This window comes from Dendronephthya gigantea, unplaced genomic scaffold (assembly GCF_004324835.1).
Source record: "Dendronephthya gigantea isolate DGI-Jeju-01 unplaced genomic scaffold, DenGig_1.0 000016F, whole genome shotgun sequence".
In the NCBI taxonomy this organism is placed as follows: Eukaryota; Metazoa; Cnidaria; class Anthozoa; order Malacalcyonacea; family Nephtheidae; genus Dendronephthya; species Dendronephthya gigantea.
The window spans coordinates 1,515,854-1,532,651 of NW_021163026.1; the positions used below are offsets into that span (position 1 = coordinate 1,515,854).

At 36.8% G+C, this 16,798-nt stretch overlaps 2 protein-coding genes across 3 annotated transcripts; one reads left to right on the forward strand and one right to left on the reverse strand.

Annotated features, from left to right (window-relative positions):
- Positions 1-2,475: 2,475 nt before the first annotated feature.
- Positions 2,476-16,279, reverse strand: LOC114520540 (glutathione hydrolase 1 proenzyme-like). Of its 2 annotated transcripts, none has more exons than XM_028540834.1 (10): positions 16,199-16,279; positions 12,492-12,555; positions 8,403-8,481; positions 5,983-6,413; positions 5,444-5,636; positions 4,783-5,087; positions 4,115-4,251; positions 3,682-3,869; positions 3,207-3,447; positions 2,476-3,090 (listed from the first exon to the last, which is right to left on the reverse strand). In XM_028540834.1, exons 4-10 carry the CDS (start codon positions 6,380-6,382, stop codon positions 2,818-2,820), a joined length of 1,737 nt encoding a protein of 578 aa, XP_028396635.1. In that variant the 5' UTR covers positions 6,383-6,413; positions 8,403-8,481; positions 12,492-12,555; positions 16,199-16,279; the 3' UTR covers positions 2,476-2,817. The 2 variants fall into 2 exon arrangements, with proteins under 2 accessions (XP_028396635.1, XP_028396634.1); XM_028540833.1 differs by having other exon boundaries at positions 8,403-8,500.
- Positions 10,042-16,205, forward strand: LOC114520541 (transmembrane protein 26-like). Its single transcript, XM_028540835.1, has 4 exons — positions 10,042-10,414; positions 13,472-13,622; positions 14,226-14,452; positions 14,941-16,205. Exons 1-4 carry the CDS (start codon positions 10,218-10,220, stop codon positions 15,848-15,850), a joined length of 1,485 nt encoding a protein of 494 aa, XP_028396636.1. The 5' UTR covers positions 10,042-10,217; the 3' UTR covers positions 15,851-16,205.
- Positions 16,280-16,798: the final 519 nt, after the last annotated feature.

Genomic DNA, 16,798 nt, shown 5'->3' on the forward strand with positions numbered 1-16,798 from the left:
AGTGGTCAAAATTGACCAAAATGGTAAGGGGTAAGACTTACCGTTTTGGCCAATTTTGACCACTTTTTGATCGTTCCAAAACCCAACCACATATGCTCTAAAATGAAAGATATTAGTCTTAGAAAGCCATTTTTAGCATTTTAAGACAGTTTTTGAACAGTTCAAAAAGTGGTCAAAATTGACCAAAATGGTAAGGGTAAGACTTACGTTTGGCCAATTTGACCACTTTTTGATTTTCCAAAAACCAACCAATATATGCTCTAAAATGAAAGATATTAGTCTTAGGAAGCCATTTTAAGACAGTTTTTTGAACAGTTAAAAAAGTGGTCAAAATTGACCAAAATGGTAAGGGGTAAGACTTACCGTTTTGGCCAATTTGACCACTTTTGATCGTTCCAAAACCAACCACAATGCTCTAAAATGAAAGATATTAGTCTTAGGAAGCCATTTTTAGATTTTAAACAGTTTTTGAACAGTTCAAAAAGTGGTCAAATTGACCAAAATGGTAAGGGGTAAGACTTACTGTTTGGCCAATTTTGACCACTTTTTGATCGTTCCAAAACCCAACACATATGCTTCTAAAATGAAAGATATTAGTCTTAGGAAGCCATTTTTAGCATTTTAAGACAGTTTTTTGAAAGTTCAAAAAGTGGTCAAAATTGACCAAAATGGTAAGGGGTAAGACTTTACTGTTTTGGCCAATTTTTGACCACTTTTTGATCGTTCCAAAACCAACCAACATATGCTCTAAAATGAAAGATATTAGTCTTAGAAGCCATTTTTAGCATTTTAAGACAGTTTTTGAACAGTTCAAAAAGTGGTCAAAATTGACCAAAATGGTAAGGGGTAAGACTTACCGTTTTGGCCAATTTTGACCACTTTTGATGTCGTTCCAAACCCAACCACATATGCTCTAAAATGAAAGATATTAGTCTTAGGAAGCCATTTTTAGCATTTAAGACAGTTTTGAACAGTTCAAAAAGTGGTCAAAATTGACCAAAATGGTAAGGAGTAAGACTTACCGTTTTGGCCAATTTTGACCACTTTTTGATCGTTCCAAAAACCAACCAAATATGCTCTAAAATGAAAGATATTAGTCTTAGGAAGCCATTTTAAGACAGTTTTTGAACAGTTCAAAAAGTGGTCAAAATTGACCAAAATGGTAAGGGGTAAGACTTACCGTTTTGGCCAATTTTGACCACTTTTTGATCGTTCCAAAAACCAACCAAATATGCTCTAAAATGAAAGATATTAGTCTTAGGAAGCCATTTTTAGAATTTTAAAACTGTTTTTGAACAGTTCAAAAAGTGGTCAAAATTGACCAAAATGGTAAGGGGTAAGACTTACTGTTTTGGCCAATTTTGACCACTTTTTGATCGTTCCAAAACCCAACCACATATGCTCTAAAATGAAAGATATTAGTCTTAAGAAGCCATTTTTAGCATTTTAAGACAGTTTTTGAACAGTTCAAAAAGTGGTCAAAATTGACCAAAATGGTAAGGGGTAAGACTTACCGTTTTGGCCAATTTTGACCACTTTTTGATTGTTCAAAAAACCAACCAAATATGCTCTAAAATGGAAGATATTTGTCTTAGGAAGCTATTTTTAGCATTTTAAAACAGTTTTTGAACAGTTCAAAAAGTGGTCAAAATTGACTAAGGGGCTGTTTACATGAGCCCGGTTACCCGAGATTCAACGAAGCGTGAGATGATTTTGAGGTATTGAAATGAGCAGATAACATGATCCTGGCAGTCGTATAATCACCACAACAATAGCATGTGCTTGTTTGGTGTCATAAAGACTTCTTTCAATACCTCAAAGTGCTCTCACGCTTCGTTGAATCTCGGGTAACCGGGCTCATGTAAACAACCCCTAAAATGGTAAGGGGTAATAAGCCTTACCATTTTGGCCAATTTTTACCACTTTTTCATTGTTCCAAAAACCAGTTAAATGTGCTCTAAAATGAAAGATATTAGTCTCAGGAAGTTTTTTTTAGCATTTTAAGACAGTTTTTGAACACACTAAGCCTGAACACCAAGCCTTACCATTTTGGCCAATTTTGACGACTTTTTCATTGTTCCAAAAACCAACCAAATGTGCTCTAAAATGAAAGATATTAGTCTTAGAAAGGCATTTTTAGCATTTTAAGACAGTTTTTGAATAGTTCAAAAAGTCGTCAAAATTGTAAGGGGTAAGCCTTACCATTTTGGCCAATTTGGACCACTTTTTCATTGTTCCAAAAACCAACCAAATGTGCTCTAAAATGAAAGATATTAGTCTTAGGGAGGAATTTTTAGTATTTTAAGATAGTTTTTTAACAGTTCAAAAAGTCGTCAAAATTGACCAAAATGGTAAGGGGTAAGACTTACCGTTTTTGGCAATTTTGACCACTTTTTAATTGTTCCAAAAACCAACAAAATATGCTCTAAAATGAAAGATATTAGTCTTTTCAAGCCATTTTTAGCATTTTAAGACAGTTTTTGAACAGTTCAAAACGTAGCCTTAACCATTGAGCCACCGGTTCGTAGGTTGAAACCAACCTTACAATATACATATTATTCCAGTGAAAAATTTCTCAACAACTAAATGCGATAGGCAAGTAAAAATACGAAATTAAGTATTCCTTAGGTATGTTTAACACAGATCAACAATCAAAATTTTCGTTGCTGATGTCCTTTAATACTGCAATTGCTTCATGTAACATGGAAGACTATATAACAGCATTTCTTCGTCTAAACGGAATTTCTAACCATTTTCCCATTGTTCCATTAGTATACAAACTACAGTAACAAAACATAGTCGCGAACAGTATTTTGCTCACAACACAACAGCGACTCCAGTTTTTCTGGGATCAGATTTAGCAAATAAATTTCCTAAGTCATCCCTGTAGACCCCCTGAATGGCGCAATATTTAGTCCACCCTGTCACTTCATGTCCAAGAGCCCGTAAGCCATCAATAATCGTTGAAGAAACATCGAAGGGGGAGGTTTTCTCGTAGTACACTTTATTCGGATGAAGTTGATGATGCAATCGAGGTCTATCGATCGAGTCATTTAGGCTTAAACCAAACCAAAGTTTGTTCATTATGACCTGGAGTAAAAATACTTATTAGAGATCTTTGGTTTAATAGGGCGAATCGCGAACGAACAAAATATAGATTTTCGAGCATCGTTCTAGACTCTTTACTTATGTAAAGAATTCCTCACCTGAGGTACACCCGAGGTGATCCTTAGACCTCCTGATCCACCCACAACCATCCTTACAATCCCATTCTTATCCACAACTATCGTAGGGCATGCAGTAGACACCGATCGCTTTCCTGGTTCGATGTAATTAGCTTTTGAGGACTTGGGTTGATAAACTTTCGCTATGTTTGGTAAAGAGAATGTGCTCATGTGATTGTTATACACTATCCCCGTCTTGTATGAGCGAATCTTTGCGCCAAAACTGTAAAAGAAGTCAAGACTGGCTACTTTAGTGACTACAACAAGTTTGGATATATGGCGTGAGCAAACAGCAACGATTTGGCGCGAAATGCCCCCCCCCTCAGAAGCATTTAATATATGTAACAAATTCACTCGTTCAAGAAAATCGCACAAAAATCGCAAAAATCGGGCCTTTAGAAGCACAGTATTGCAGTGTCTAACCGGGCAACAATTATTCTACACGAGGAACTCTTACTAGTATCCAAGAGTACTGGTGACAGACACAGCGTCGCCTGTAGGCCCAACCACAGACAAATGCGTCGTACCAGAATCTTGAGGATTAGCATAAAATCCGCCGTAGTACGAGGTATTGTATGTGGTGTCGTTTGATATCTTCTGACGCAATTCTTCAGCATACGTGGCGTTGATCTGAAGATCTATGCTCTAAAAGACGAAAATACTGAAGTTCATATGTTATCTTCTCTTCATGAGTGTTACGATCCAGTTTTACGATCCAATGTTACAATACTATACTATACTATACTCTTTTACTATACAATACAATACTCTTTATACAATAAAATACTCTTTTATAATGAGATGATATTGTTTAATGATCCAAGCAGTGTCTAATTACCTTTAAGACACGAGTGAAAGAAAGAAAGTGGCACTGATGTGTAACAGTTTACCTTTTCCACTTCAGGGTAAAATTCCGGATCACCCAGATATGGGCGATATGCGTAACCAAACTTGAGTGCTTCAATGATACGATGCCAGGTTAGTATGACGTTGCTGGGTGATATAGAGTCTGCAGTGAACTTGAATCCTAAATATAAAACGGATGTATCAACAGTGTAAGAAACCTAAAGTAACTAAACAAACTTTATTATGTTGGATAGCTTTATCAGTTCTAAACTGTTCTTCCTAGAGGACCAATTAGGATCATATTGATCCAGTGTTACTACAGGAGGAACCTTGTAAACAAAACTATCTTTTATTACACTGTATAGCTTTATCAGTTCTAAATTGTTCTTCCTAGAGGTCCAGTAAGGATCATCTCTTATTGATCCAGTGTTACTACTGAAGGAAACCTAAACTAAACCAACTTTATTAATACTGGATAGCTCTATCAGTTCTAAATTGTTCTTCCTAGAGGTCCAGTAAGGATCATGTCTTATTAATCCAGTGTTACTACAGAAGGAAACCTAAACTTAACTAACTTTATTTATACTGGATAGCTCTATCAGTCAGGATAAATCAGGATAACATATTTATTACGGATAGCCGGAGGTCCAGTAAGGATATACTACATTCTGTAACTCTGCACAAAATCCCTGCAAGAGAATTCAACGAGTACCTTTTAAAATATTTAATATCATAATCAAGGTAGATCCACTTGAAGTAGCCGACGTTGTATACAGAGTATCCTCATTCACGAAACTTGACAAAACGCGTCTGTTAGTTGCCGTGAAGTTCTTCAAATCGTCCATTGTTAGAATTCCTCCTCGATCTTGAATGTCCTTCACCATTTCTTTGGCAATGGTGCCGTTGTAGAAGCTGAAAGGATCTTCTGAAAGCTCTTTTAGTGTCTTAGCGAAGATTGGATCTTTTATGGTCTCGCCTTCCGATCGTGGCTGGCCGTCATCGTTAAAGTAAATCTCCCTGAATAGTAAAAAAACATAGGCCTGTCAAACGAGACAAGAAATACCAACCCAAAAGAAAGCACTGGTAAAAATGTAGCAGAATAGTACGGCTGCCAATTTCTATTTCAAGATAGTTTGTGCTCTGTAAACCTTTATTTCAGAACTGCTTCAAAACTGTTGAAAATTATTATAAAAATTATTGAATGAACTCTTTGTCTTCTTAATCTTCTGACAGCCATTCCATAGTTTTGTCCCTGTTTATAACCCGCACTTCTTTTGAGGAAGTCAAATTGAGAAAAGAAACAACAATAAATGCCCTACTCGTGTGGTCATTATCAAAAACTGATAGAAAATAAATTGTCATCATCAACCTACTTAAAACCTTTTTCCTTAATGATGTCTTTCATTGTACTCTTGATTACAATAGCCAATGGTTCGTCAATTTTGAATCCATTTTCAGCCAAATCGATCGTTGGTTGAAAAAGGCGCTTCCATGGCAAGCGACCCTGTGTTTTCCAAGCACCATACATAGCAAGTATTTCTCCTGGAACGGCTACCGAGAGTTTCCCTGAAACAAGCGACAACCATGTTGCTAGATCAGTCTTCCTTTGAGGTAAAGCTTTTAAAGACGAGTGTGTTCTTCTGCATGTTTTTAGGACTTACTTAAGGACCCATTTTTTCCCAATTACCGTGAAGACCAACATGCAAAAAGCTTATTTATCAAGGAAAACGACCGCAAATTTTTGTGGCATAAAACAGAAAACAACCATAGTGTAAAACAGAATCTGATCAACTATAGTGAACCAACCTTAATGTTATTTGGTTCGCCCATATCGTGCGTGTAATATTATCTGTTAAACCCCAGCACTGTTGTCAGGTTGGGTGTGGTTGTCCCTTTACCCTCTCACACCCACCTTTTTTACTCTCATCGGTTTTGTTTACAAACATATCAGATGTAGATGCCCCGGGGGCCGTTTCTCGGAAATCCAAGTACGTCGCCTTCTTGGTAGAGCGCTTGTACAACAGCATGTAGCCCCCGCCCCCAATCCCAGAGGAATGGGGATGAATGAGACCCAGGCAAATCAGCGTTGCTATGGCCGCGTCAATAGCCGTTCCATTTTCACGCATCACGTCAGCACCGATGTTCGAGCAGACTTCGGAATCAGACGCCACCGCACCTTGTATGCCCGTGGATTTCCGTGACGTCGTCGAGTCGGAGGATTGCGTCAGCACCACTGCACACGTCACCGCCACTATTATGACTACCACCACAACAATGACCAAAGCTACAATTTTGACCCTTTGTGAACCCATATCTTTATTTTCCGCAGAGTCGAAACTTCCCCTTAAGGAAAACAGCAATTTGATATCGACGAATCAGATTAATATATTAGTTTTTTACTTCTCAAAAGCAAATAGATTTTAACCTATCATAATATCCATATAGATTACTTAACAATAATGCATTTTGATTGCTTTGGCGCCCATAGATTGGTTAGATTCCATTTTGCATTCAGAATAGACCTTTTCGGTAATTGCGTCACAAGATTTTAACATCACAACGTTTTAAATTTAGAACCACATTAAAATGAAATGGATTTCAGTGCAAAACTTGAAATCCATCTCATTTAAGGTGGTTCGAAATTTAAAGCGATAATGTTGTGACGTATTACCGAAAAGGTCCATTTAATTTATATGATTCTGAAAACTGAAAATTCGTGTCGCGTTGCCGCATCACGTTAATTACTAAAGTGTGGCACACTTTGGAGCCTATATTCACAAAATTTTCTTGTATAGAATTGAATTTATTTGTCTTAAAAAACTGCAAATTCGCGTCACGTTGACGATTCACATCCAGTGTGCGTTTACTATAGAATCTATGGTGGGAGGAGGTATGTGGGCTCTTCGTTTTGAGGAGTGTTTTGGTAATCGTCCTACAACGTCACAGGGGTAGCGGGGGATGGTAAAAAATAGTGTAAAAAGCGCCACGTATTCACCGTATTGTCCCTAATAAGTTGCTACCGATTTTGCAATGCAAAATCTGTGTCCCATTTTTAATTTTTTTCTAACAATTTTTAGGAGAATCCCTGCAGTTCTTTTGTCAGTTGATGCTTTAAGCTAGAAGCTTTTAAAAACTGGCTACTTGCCCAAAGTAATCAGCCTAAATATTTCTGTAATTAAATCCTTCGGTAGGGCATGCCTCAACGAGTTTTACCTGAGGTATTTCGACTTTGAGACGGGTTTAACTTTTAAGCACCATCACTAACAGGATATATTTCAATAGTTACTAGGGTATTTCTTAGGGGAAAAATTCACATAAAAGAAGTGCGAATGACTATACAAAAGCTGGGAATTCAATGAAATTCTATTTGTATTTAAACAATAAAAATATTTTCGGAATGTTCAAAGTCAAGCAAAACGTCTGTACTTTCTCATGCATTTCTTTTAGCAAAGAGCCGCTTGCGTACTGGCTTGTTCATTTCACAGCCGGAATCACACTTTACCGATATTTTCTGCGGTATCGCAAAGCGGTTGAATCCTAAAAGAACCGCAAATTCGTCGGTGAAAAACTGCAGAGTGTATTAATAAAACGCAACCACCTACTGAATGCTTCAATTCGTGATTATTTGATCTTTTGTGATTAAAATGAAGGCAATTATTAGAAATATTTAGTGTTGCGTTTTGTTATATACTCCCTGTAAAAGGTGAACGCTGAGTCGTCTCCCAAAGCAGTCTTTTAATTAAAACATTCTTGTTGTCAGCACGCGTTGAGATGTTCGTCCCAGCCTGCCCAAATTTACAGATGCTTGCAACGCAATTTTAAGCTTATAATGAGACCTCATTTTTCCCACGGGAAATATGGACCCATCACTTATAGACAGAATCGATATTTTATACCCATTTTGTGAAATCTTCTTTCATATATGCAATTGGAAAAGGTGTATAATCACATCGGTTTGTTAAAAATCTAGAATCTATATAAATCTATATATACCAAATGCTTTTTCAAATGTGCATTAATGCCCATTCTGTAAAATCTTCTTTCATACATGCAATTCGGAAAAGTATTATCACACCGGTTTGTTAAAGGTCTTTTTCAAAAGCTTGGAAACGATAGCCAAATTTTAGACGAGAAACTAATTGCTTGTGCTTGTTCATACGCGTTGGCATGCTTCTTATTCACCGCCACACAACGACGCCAAAACGTATTCGTTTTAGCAAACAGTTATTTTCAGATATACCAATCACAACTGGTTGTTCGTTATAGCTACAAACATTCATAAGCAGAATGGTGCATCTCAGTATATATATATACAAAGTATTTACGACTTACCTTTATATAATGTCGACGAGGACAAACGACATTCCTCTTTGTCGTATAGATTCTTGCCTATGCTTGAGTTCCCTCTCGGCTGGAAGTTATAAATGAACCTGTCAACACATATAATATGCAAATTGTGGGCGTCAATCTTTCATTTCGGCAGCGCTCGTCAGTCGTCACGACATCTTCCTGTGCCGTGAGGAGGCAACGAGCCAACGATTATTAGCAAATGCCTCCGTTACCCGATGCAATTTTTCTTGCAATTTGCAATGCAATTCAACTTTTAAGAGATGTAAATTTGGCAACTACCGAACTTTTGTCTTTATTACACTCCATGGCGCTTCTTACACTTACATTTTAAAGGCTCTTCACTAATTTACATCTCTTAAAAGTAAAAGTGCATTGCAAGTTGCAAGAAAAATTGCACCGTGTAACATCGCCTTTACCGATTTCGGAAAATACTGATTAATAATAATTGATAAATAATAATATTGAAAGTAATGTTATAACGTTGTAATACAACTTGCAACAAATTTTTCAAATTTTCCAATTTTGTTGCATCCAATCACTTCTGATTTATGTTTTATAGTGTGTTGACTTGCAATGTATATGGGCAGCAAATAAGGAAAGCCAATGCGGTACTGCTTTATCAATAACTGACTACATTCCATACATCACACGTGAATTGGATCCGAGTTGCATCGTGTGGTGTGAACGAGCCTTTAGATATTGCGTTCAGCGATTGAGCCTGCTGTGAAAGAGATTCACGGCAGTTGATTGGTTCTCCTCATGCTCCACAGCTACTACTCAGCATGAAAAGACCTGGGCACGAGCATGAGATGAAGTTATCAAAAACTAAAGCTATCAATAACACTCTTACATCTCTCTTGAACGAGTCAACTTGAATATTATGCACTGAATATGTAGTTGTAAACAGTATCTTTGTATTAAGGTTGAAAACATTTAGTTTGCTTCTTTAATAAAACGATAAACTTGCGTTCTATTTTGAAAATTTCTTTGAAATTGCAAGATCAATCAGCTCGCAATATTTTTTATACAAATTTGAAATCTCAATTAATTTCTTAAGATCTTGTTAGCCATTTTTGATAGATCCAACTCTCGACTTTGGATGTAATAATTTTTATGTTAGTCACAATGGGATTAGTGTTACGGATTAAGGATTGATGTTAGGGATTAAGACCAAGTTTGTAATCTGTTGGGATTGTGCTGGGATAATGGATCTTAGATAAGCGAGCTCGGCCTTGGATAACTTGCAATGGTGCTGGAAAATGATGTTACCACTGGAATATGTAGGGATATCGCTTGACTATAATGGTTAGGCGTTGCAAGTTTGCAAGGTTGTTAATTAGGAAATTAATCTTTAATTACTTTTGATTAATTTTGTTAGTATACGCGTTGATATACCGGTATTCCACCCATACAAATAGGAATTCGCAATTTATTCCTTTACGTGTTTTGTTTGCCTGTCAAACTGTGCACAAAGGCTACAAAATAAATTTCATCATTTCGTTCGCAATTTGTTGACACAACGCTTAATATAACTGTCTAGGTGTTTGCGTGACAATATTTACTTTGTTGAGACTGAAATTCATTTGCAGGTGTAACATGAGCCGAGATGACCTCACGCATTTTGCATATAAAGCTTAAACGAATTCCGAGTTCCGACCGTTCGAGCTTTGCCGTTCGAGATTTCGGGCAAAGATTTATCAGAGCGAGTGACAAAATATCGCTACAGGAGACGTCGAAATTTGTGGCAAAATTAGGAGATTTCAACTGATGCGATAACGCCAAAAATTAGCCCGTTCTATGGAGCGAATATTCACCTACATCGCGGCATTACTTAGTCGTTTCTTGTTTTCATTTCACACTGGAATTACTGTGTGGTGGTTGATACAAGTCACACAAGATCAGCGATACTGGTATATCTTAGGATATTGTTTATCGTGCTTGCTGTTGGAGACGTTGGTTACGGTCGTTTATCGAAAAGGGCATGAATACTACTGGTAGGTAGAACCGTCGTGAATGCATATATGCGGTACTTTACAAATACAGAACGTATGTATATGTGAAGTTGTGAACTGAATTTAAAAGTACATAAATTTCTACAGGCAACGCCGAATTCATTTGAAATATTGTTTATATAAAGACGAAATTTAGCATGAAGACAATGCAACACATAAATATTCTATATATGTTGAAAGACCATTTACTTGAAAAGTCTTTTCAGATACGATTGTTATATCGCGAATGTCAATGAGATACACGCATATACAGCCCCCAAAGAAATTAAAACCTACGGCAACGCTTTGGGATAAATTTTTTGTCATGTAAAGCGAAGTTTTTGAAGAGATCACTTATTGTAAATATGTTTTTGCCTGAACAGCAAGCAATATGTAAACTACAAAATAAAATTGTCGTCAGGGAAAATATTTGTTATAAAACAAAACAACTCCAGTAGGTCAAATTTCATTTTGTCCGGTTCCAAAAGGCTTAGGTTCTGTTTTATATAAACGCTAAACAGTTGACATTTAAATAAAGAAGAAGGTATATATATTCCCTCTACATAGACATTTCTAATAAATTTTACATTTTAATCCCTCCTTTAATGATTGCTGTCGACAAAACACCGCATGTTTATATTTTGGAAACATCTATTTGGGATTTTTTACAACGACATCTGGTAGGCCGAATATAGGCCGATGGAACCTTATTTAATGGGGTTGATGCATTTAAAGTATATTGAGATTTTAACTTTAAATGAATTTCTATAAATAAATTACTCATCATGTAACAAATTTATTGGGCAGAATTGATATTGAATTGAATTGATATATATTTTCGAACGAATGTCAATTCGTTGCCTGGACGTGAATTTCTTGTTTAAAAGACAATGGCATTTCGTGAAGGAACCAACTGTCATTTCTCACAGGACACAAAGTACACATGCAATAGCAAATATTTGTCAAAAAAATGTCTATCAAAGAATTCATACACGGAAGAATCATATTTAGACTTGTTGGACAGGTATAGGAGATGATTGAGATGTACCGTTATATAAGTTCAGGTTTTCATTTCCATGCATATATGTGTATGATAAAAAAAAATATTATAGAAATAGAATAATAAAATTTATGTAAAAAGTAAATAAATAAACCTATAGTTGATAGTCTAAATTTCCATCTGCAATAACACTAAATCGATAAGAGTGAACAATGCATGATGATCTTTTGACTTTACTGGACCTCTAGGATCGAAGAAAGTTGTAGGAGCTGATAAAACTATCGCGAGCACGTATCAGTTCAGTTTATAGGTGTCCTTTATTTCGTTCAGCATGCATGTAGTAACACTGGATATAAATTTTTCTTTATATATGTTTAACAATTCAATCTTCCCATTCCAATTAAATTTCGACTTACGTTAAGCCTTTTGCAATTTACGAACACGTACGAAGTGAAATTTTTCTATTTAGTTGCAAGAATAACCAATTTAATTAAAAATCTTAATCATTTTATGTAAATATTTTCAAGACTTCTTGTATCCCTGGCGATACGTATGTGCGAAAACACGAACAGTCGAACACTAAAGCTGAAAGCTTTTAAAGCGGATAATATTTAGCGCGAGAGGGTGCTATATGCATGCATGCATTTACTTTCTATCCGATGCCGCATCAAAATTCCGAAGCAATTTCGTATGATCACGAAGATAACGAAACACTTTTAATTGTGCCAATTATTAGGACGATATTGGCAATGAGAACTCAGCGTGCGTCCTGCTAGGTCAGGTAGCTATACAAACGGTGAATGTTATCTTAAATATACAATCCCGTTTTACGGATGATATATCTAAATGCATATGCAAGGCCGCGAGCGTACTGCAAATTTTCTCTCGACTTTTTCTATTTAGGCTTATGTTATAGAAATTATTAGCTAATATAATTTTGAATGCATCAAAGAGTATTTGAATTATGAGACACCTGATTTGACTTTCGCCAAAAATTACTGGTATAGTTTTGTCTTTCCTAATTCAAGTAACCAAAAAACCCATGGCCATGCACCGTTAATTGTTATATGACTTTCTTACCGTCAGTCTGAATCTTGAACTGGCTAGCCATCCTTAGAACAACAGATCAAGACATCTGTGTTTGCTGAAATAAAAGTTTTGATATATTTCAATTTAAAATTGGGTGCAAACCATAAAAGGTCATGATCACTAGAAATTTTAAGCTCTTTGCAAACATTTAATGTTTCGGAAAACATCTCATAAAAATTAGCCCGAGAAAATGCCTAAAAGCCAACTTGTTTGCACACACTACATTTACAAAGAAAATATTTCATTTCTTTGGCTTCTCGATATTTTTAAAAGCTCAAAATCACCGGTGTTTAGAATACTGACAGCTCAGTACATCTTAGATAATATCATGCACTTAATCATGCATCGCAATCCTTCAGAAATTGCTTTCAGAACAGTCTAATAAGTTGACAAAACTATCTGTATATGTATATCTGTATATGTAATAAGTTGACAAAACTATCTGTATATGTATATCTGTATATGTAATAAGTTGACAAAACTATCTGTATATGTATATCTGTATATGTAATAAGTTGACAAAACTATCTGACAGGTTTAAAGGGTCTTAATTTCGAGTGGTATTATACACACTTCGGACTCAAGCCAGGAACAGTTGATGGAAAAATGAGTCAACTATATTTCGGACCTATAGTTGACTCATTTTTCCATCAACTGTTCCTGGCTTGAATTTGAAGTGTGTATACTGTAATACCACTCGAAATTAAGACCCTTTAAACCTCTAGAATATTCCTGCATCGAGTGAAGTGCCAAAAATCATATCTGCATGCATGCATGCGTTTTTTGATAATGCATCACAGAACTGCACTGTTCCTCAACATATCAACTTTGTCAAAGTCATGGCCATGGGCCATGGGTGAATTCAGTCGTACATATCAACTAAACCCCCGACAAGTCCTCGTGTAAAACCCAATTGCACGCATCTTATTTATTCTCAACATGTTCTAAAATTATCCATCGGCTTCGTTCAGGTTTTGTCCCAGTATATTCGTCTTTACTACGGCAGAAATCCCATGTTTTGGAATCTTACGACTTCAGTTGGGCAGTTGCTTACGGATGAGTGAAACGACTGGGGATGCTGGCATAAGATGCTCCACGAACGTGACAGATATTGGCAACCAGGTGAACGTTTAAGATTTTAAATAGCAACGCGCTTCGTTGCGAAAAAGGGCTACTATGCAGCAACTACAAATTTAAAAACAAAGGGTATAACTTATGGATAAGTCTCTCCGACGATTCTATGCAATTATGTATAGATGGTTATAATTGGAACGTCAAGGAAGATCATGGAAGATTATGATAACATTTTGAAATCGAAGATTCATATATTATTATTCTTCGATCATTCTCCAGACAAGATTACTGCCTCTTGAGTTTCAAAGGGTCATAGTTATCGATATCATTTCCAGGGAGTCTGCATGACTGCATCTCTTATCAGACTTCCTGTTCCAAAGAGTATAGATGACGTATCGTCGTGATGCATTAGAACCAGAATGTTCCAAGTTAAAACGATCTTGAAAAACAATTTTGTAACATGTCGTTAAACAAGTTTCGTGTGTAATACTCCAGGAAACTTGTGACAAGCAGTTGGAAAGAACTTCTTGCTAGCATGTTTGCAAACTTGTTACAAGACGCGAGATGTTTATCGTGTCAAACAATTCATGTGCCTTCGAACTTGCTTGACAATCCCAATGATGTATTATTTCGTTTCTCTTGATCTTACAGATTCAAAGTTTGGGCCTAAACACGCTGTTTGCCGATGATGAAAAAGTCGTGTCCGCATTGGACCAGACGTTTCTTCTTTTGCTCGTGATTGGCCGGTGGTTGCTGCCCAAAGGACAAATGTCACGTGAACAACTGTCGCAGTTGTTGCTCATCTACATTGCTGCCGCCGCTGACATTGTAGAACTGACGGAAATTTACGAAGTTCGAGACGTGCTATCTAATTCAGGGTCAGTAATTTTCAGGGTAAATTTTTACTTGCGGATAAATAAGGGTCGCAGCTCCTCGCAAGAATGATTTTCATTGGCTAAACTTTACAATACATTTCTGTTTTAACCAATAGCATAGCTTCGTTCTTTAGAAAGCATAGAAAAGCATTATCCAATTGGACAAAAGCTTCCGAGAGCTAATTCAACAGCTGGGCTCGGTTGTATGAAAACCGGATAACGCTATCCACTGAATAGTGGTTTTTACAATCGCTCCAAAATTCCCCGTTGTTCGACATAACCTGGCCTTAACCTTAGAATTTCTAAATTGAGGATTCTCTTTAACCGGTTTTACAGCGATTAGAAAAATCACTATCCGGTGGATAGCGCTGTTCAGCTTTCATACAACCGACCTCTGAACATTGGCATCGCCTCAGATTAAAACGTAACGGTTTAAAGCAGTGATGATGTACTTTTATGATTATGAAACTGATATATCTCTCTTCATTTAGCATGATAAACCTGCTCATAGCCCTGTGGTCGATCAGCCTCCTGCAGTTTTCCGTTACGATTCAAAACGTCGAAAGCGTTGCACAGGACAAAGCAAACCAGGAAGTGAAACTCGAGAAGGAAAAGGAACGTGGAGAAAAAAGCGAGACGAACATCGAAATTACGACTGGTAAAAAATCAAACCGTGTTGCTCCTGCCTTGTACACTTACAAACTAGCGCAGAGGAAGGCTTTCGAAAGGCAACGTGAGCGACGAAACACAATGGATTTGGACTCCTTAAAGCCTATATCCCACGGTAGAGAAAACCAACAGCAAAACGACAGCGTTAAAAAAAAAGATGGAGTTCTTTTGAGGATTTTGAAAGCTTTGAAACGGTTCGAAAGCACAGTGCAAAATTTTATACACACTCATATAGACTTGATACAGCTTCTGACACCAATGCTGCTTCAGGATGGACCTTTTTTAATATTGCGTTTGTTTGTGGCCTCTGAATACGATATCAGTGAAAGTAATATGTTCTTGTTTTTGATCGCAAAGAACGCTTTGGTGGTCATGTTGCAAGTCTACCGCATATGTGTGCTGTACTGTAAGCCGAGTTCGAGTGAGGGGACTGAGGACGATATATTCACCGAGATAGGACCGGTTAAATTACGTAATGTTCAAACTGCTCATGCGTCCATGAGGACGGCAACGTTGACAATGCAGGCAGTCTCAAAGTTTAAGAAGAACCGGTCATACAAGATGAAACGATCACGAACGTTCTCGCTTACACTAAGTAACCGCCTGGCGGGATTTAGGCGGAGGAGAAACGAGAGCATGGACACTAGTTCGAAGGCTAGTAGCTCGAAACAGGAGGGCGAAAGATCAGATGGTAACGAAAATAATGCCATGGCCGGGCTGCAAACCATATAACATTTGATGTAATATATTTAGTATGTTGTAGCAGCTCACGGGCACTAGAATCTACCTCCTCCGCAGGCCCTCGCCTCGCACCTCCTCCGCAGGCCCTTTTCCGGGCAAATATGCACTAGATGACTAGAACCACATTTTATATTCTCCATTTTCAAGTATATTTCATACTAATATTGCAAGCTTTTATGAACCGTGCATTATCTGGTTTCAAAGTATATTTAATCTAATATTGTACCAGTAATATATACCTATATGACAGGAAAAAAACCTCGAGATGTTCGCTTTCAAAACTATGCAATATGGCCGCATCCCTAATATAAGTAATCTAACGAAGCATGTCACATTTACCTTTGCAGAATTGACCAAACCACGTCTAGTATGCCAAGTTATTATTCCCAATCGACCAGTACCACGCGTAGCAAAATATTGAGGCAAAAAATAAACGTTCATTTCAAATAGACGAGGATTACATCCATTGCTTCTGACGCCTTGAATATTTCATTGATTTTTTTGTTTACCGGCTTATTCATTTATGGATAATTATGCAAGCATACTAACATTTATAATGTATGAACACAAAAATTCCAAATTTGGATGCTCGCAGTAGTTTGTTGTGCCCAAAAACGCCCGCTCATGCATGTATGTTTTAAGAACTTAAAAAAAATACATTCTTGGCAGACAAACTACTAAAAGACCTATCCAAAAGATCTATCCAAAAGATTTATCCAAAAGATCTATCCAAAAGATCTATCTAAAAGATCTATCTAAAAGGTTATCGAAGTCATAAATTATAAGACAAACCTGTCGTTTGGAACTGGGGATCTCAAGTAAAAATCAATCAATTAATCGAGATCCGTTAGAATGAACAATTTAATGCATTTCCACACATATTATCTTAATTAAACACTTCAAATTAAACGTTTATATGCGAGGCATTTTTTTTAACTT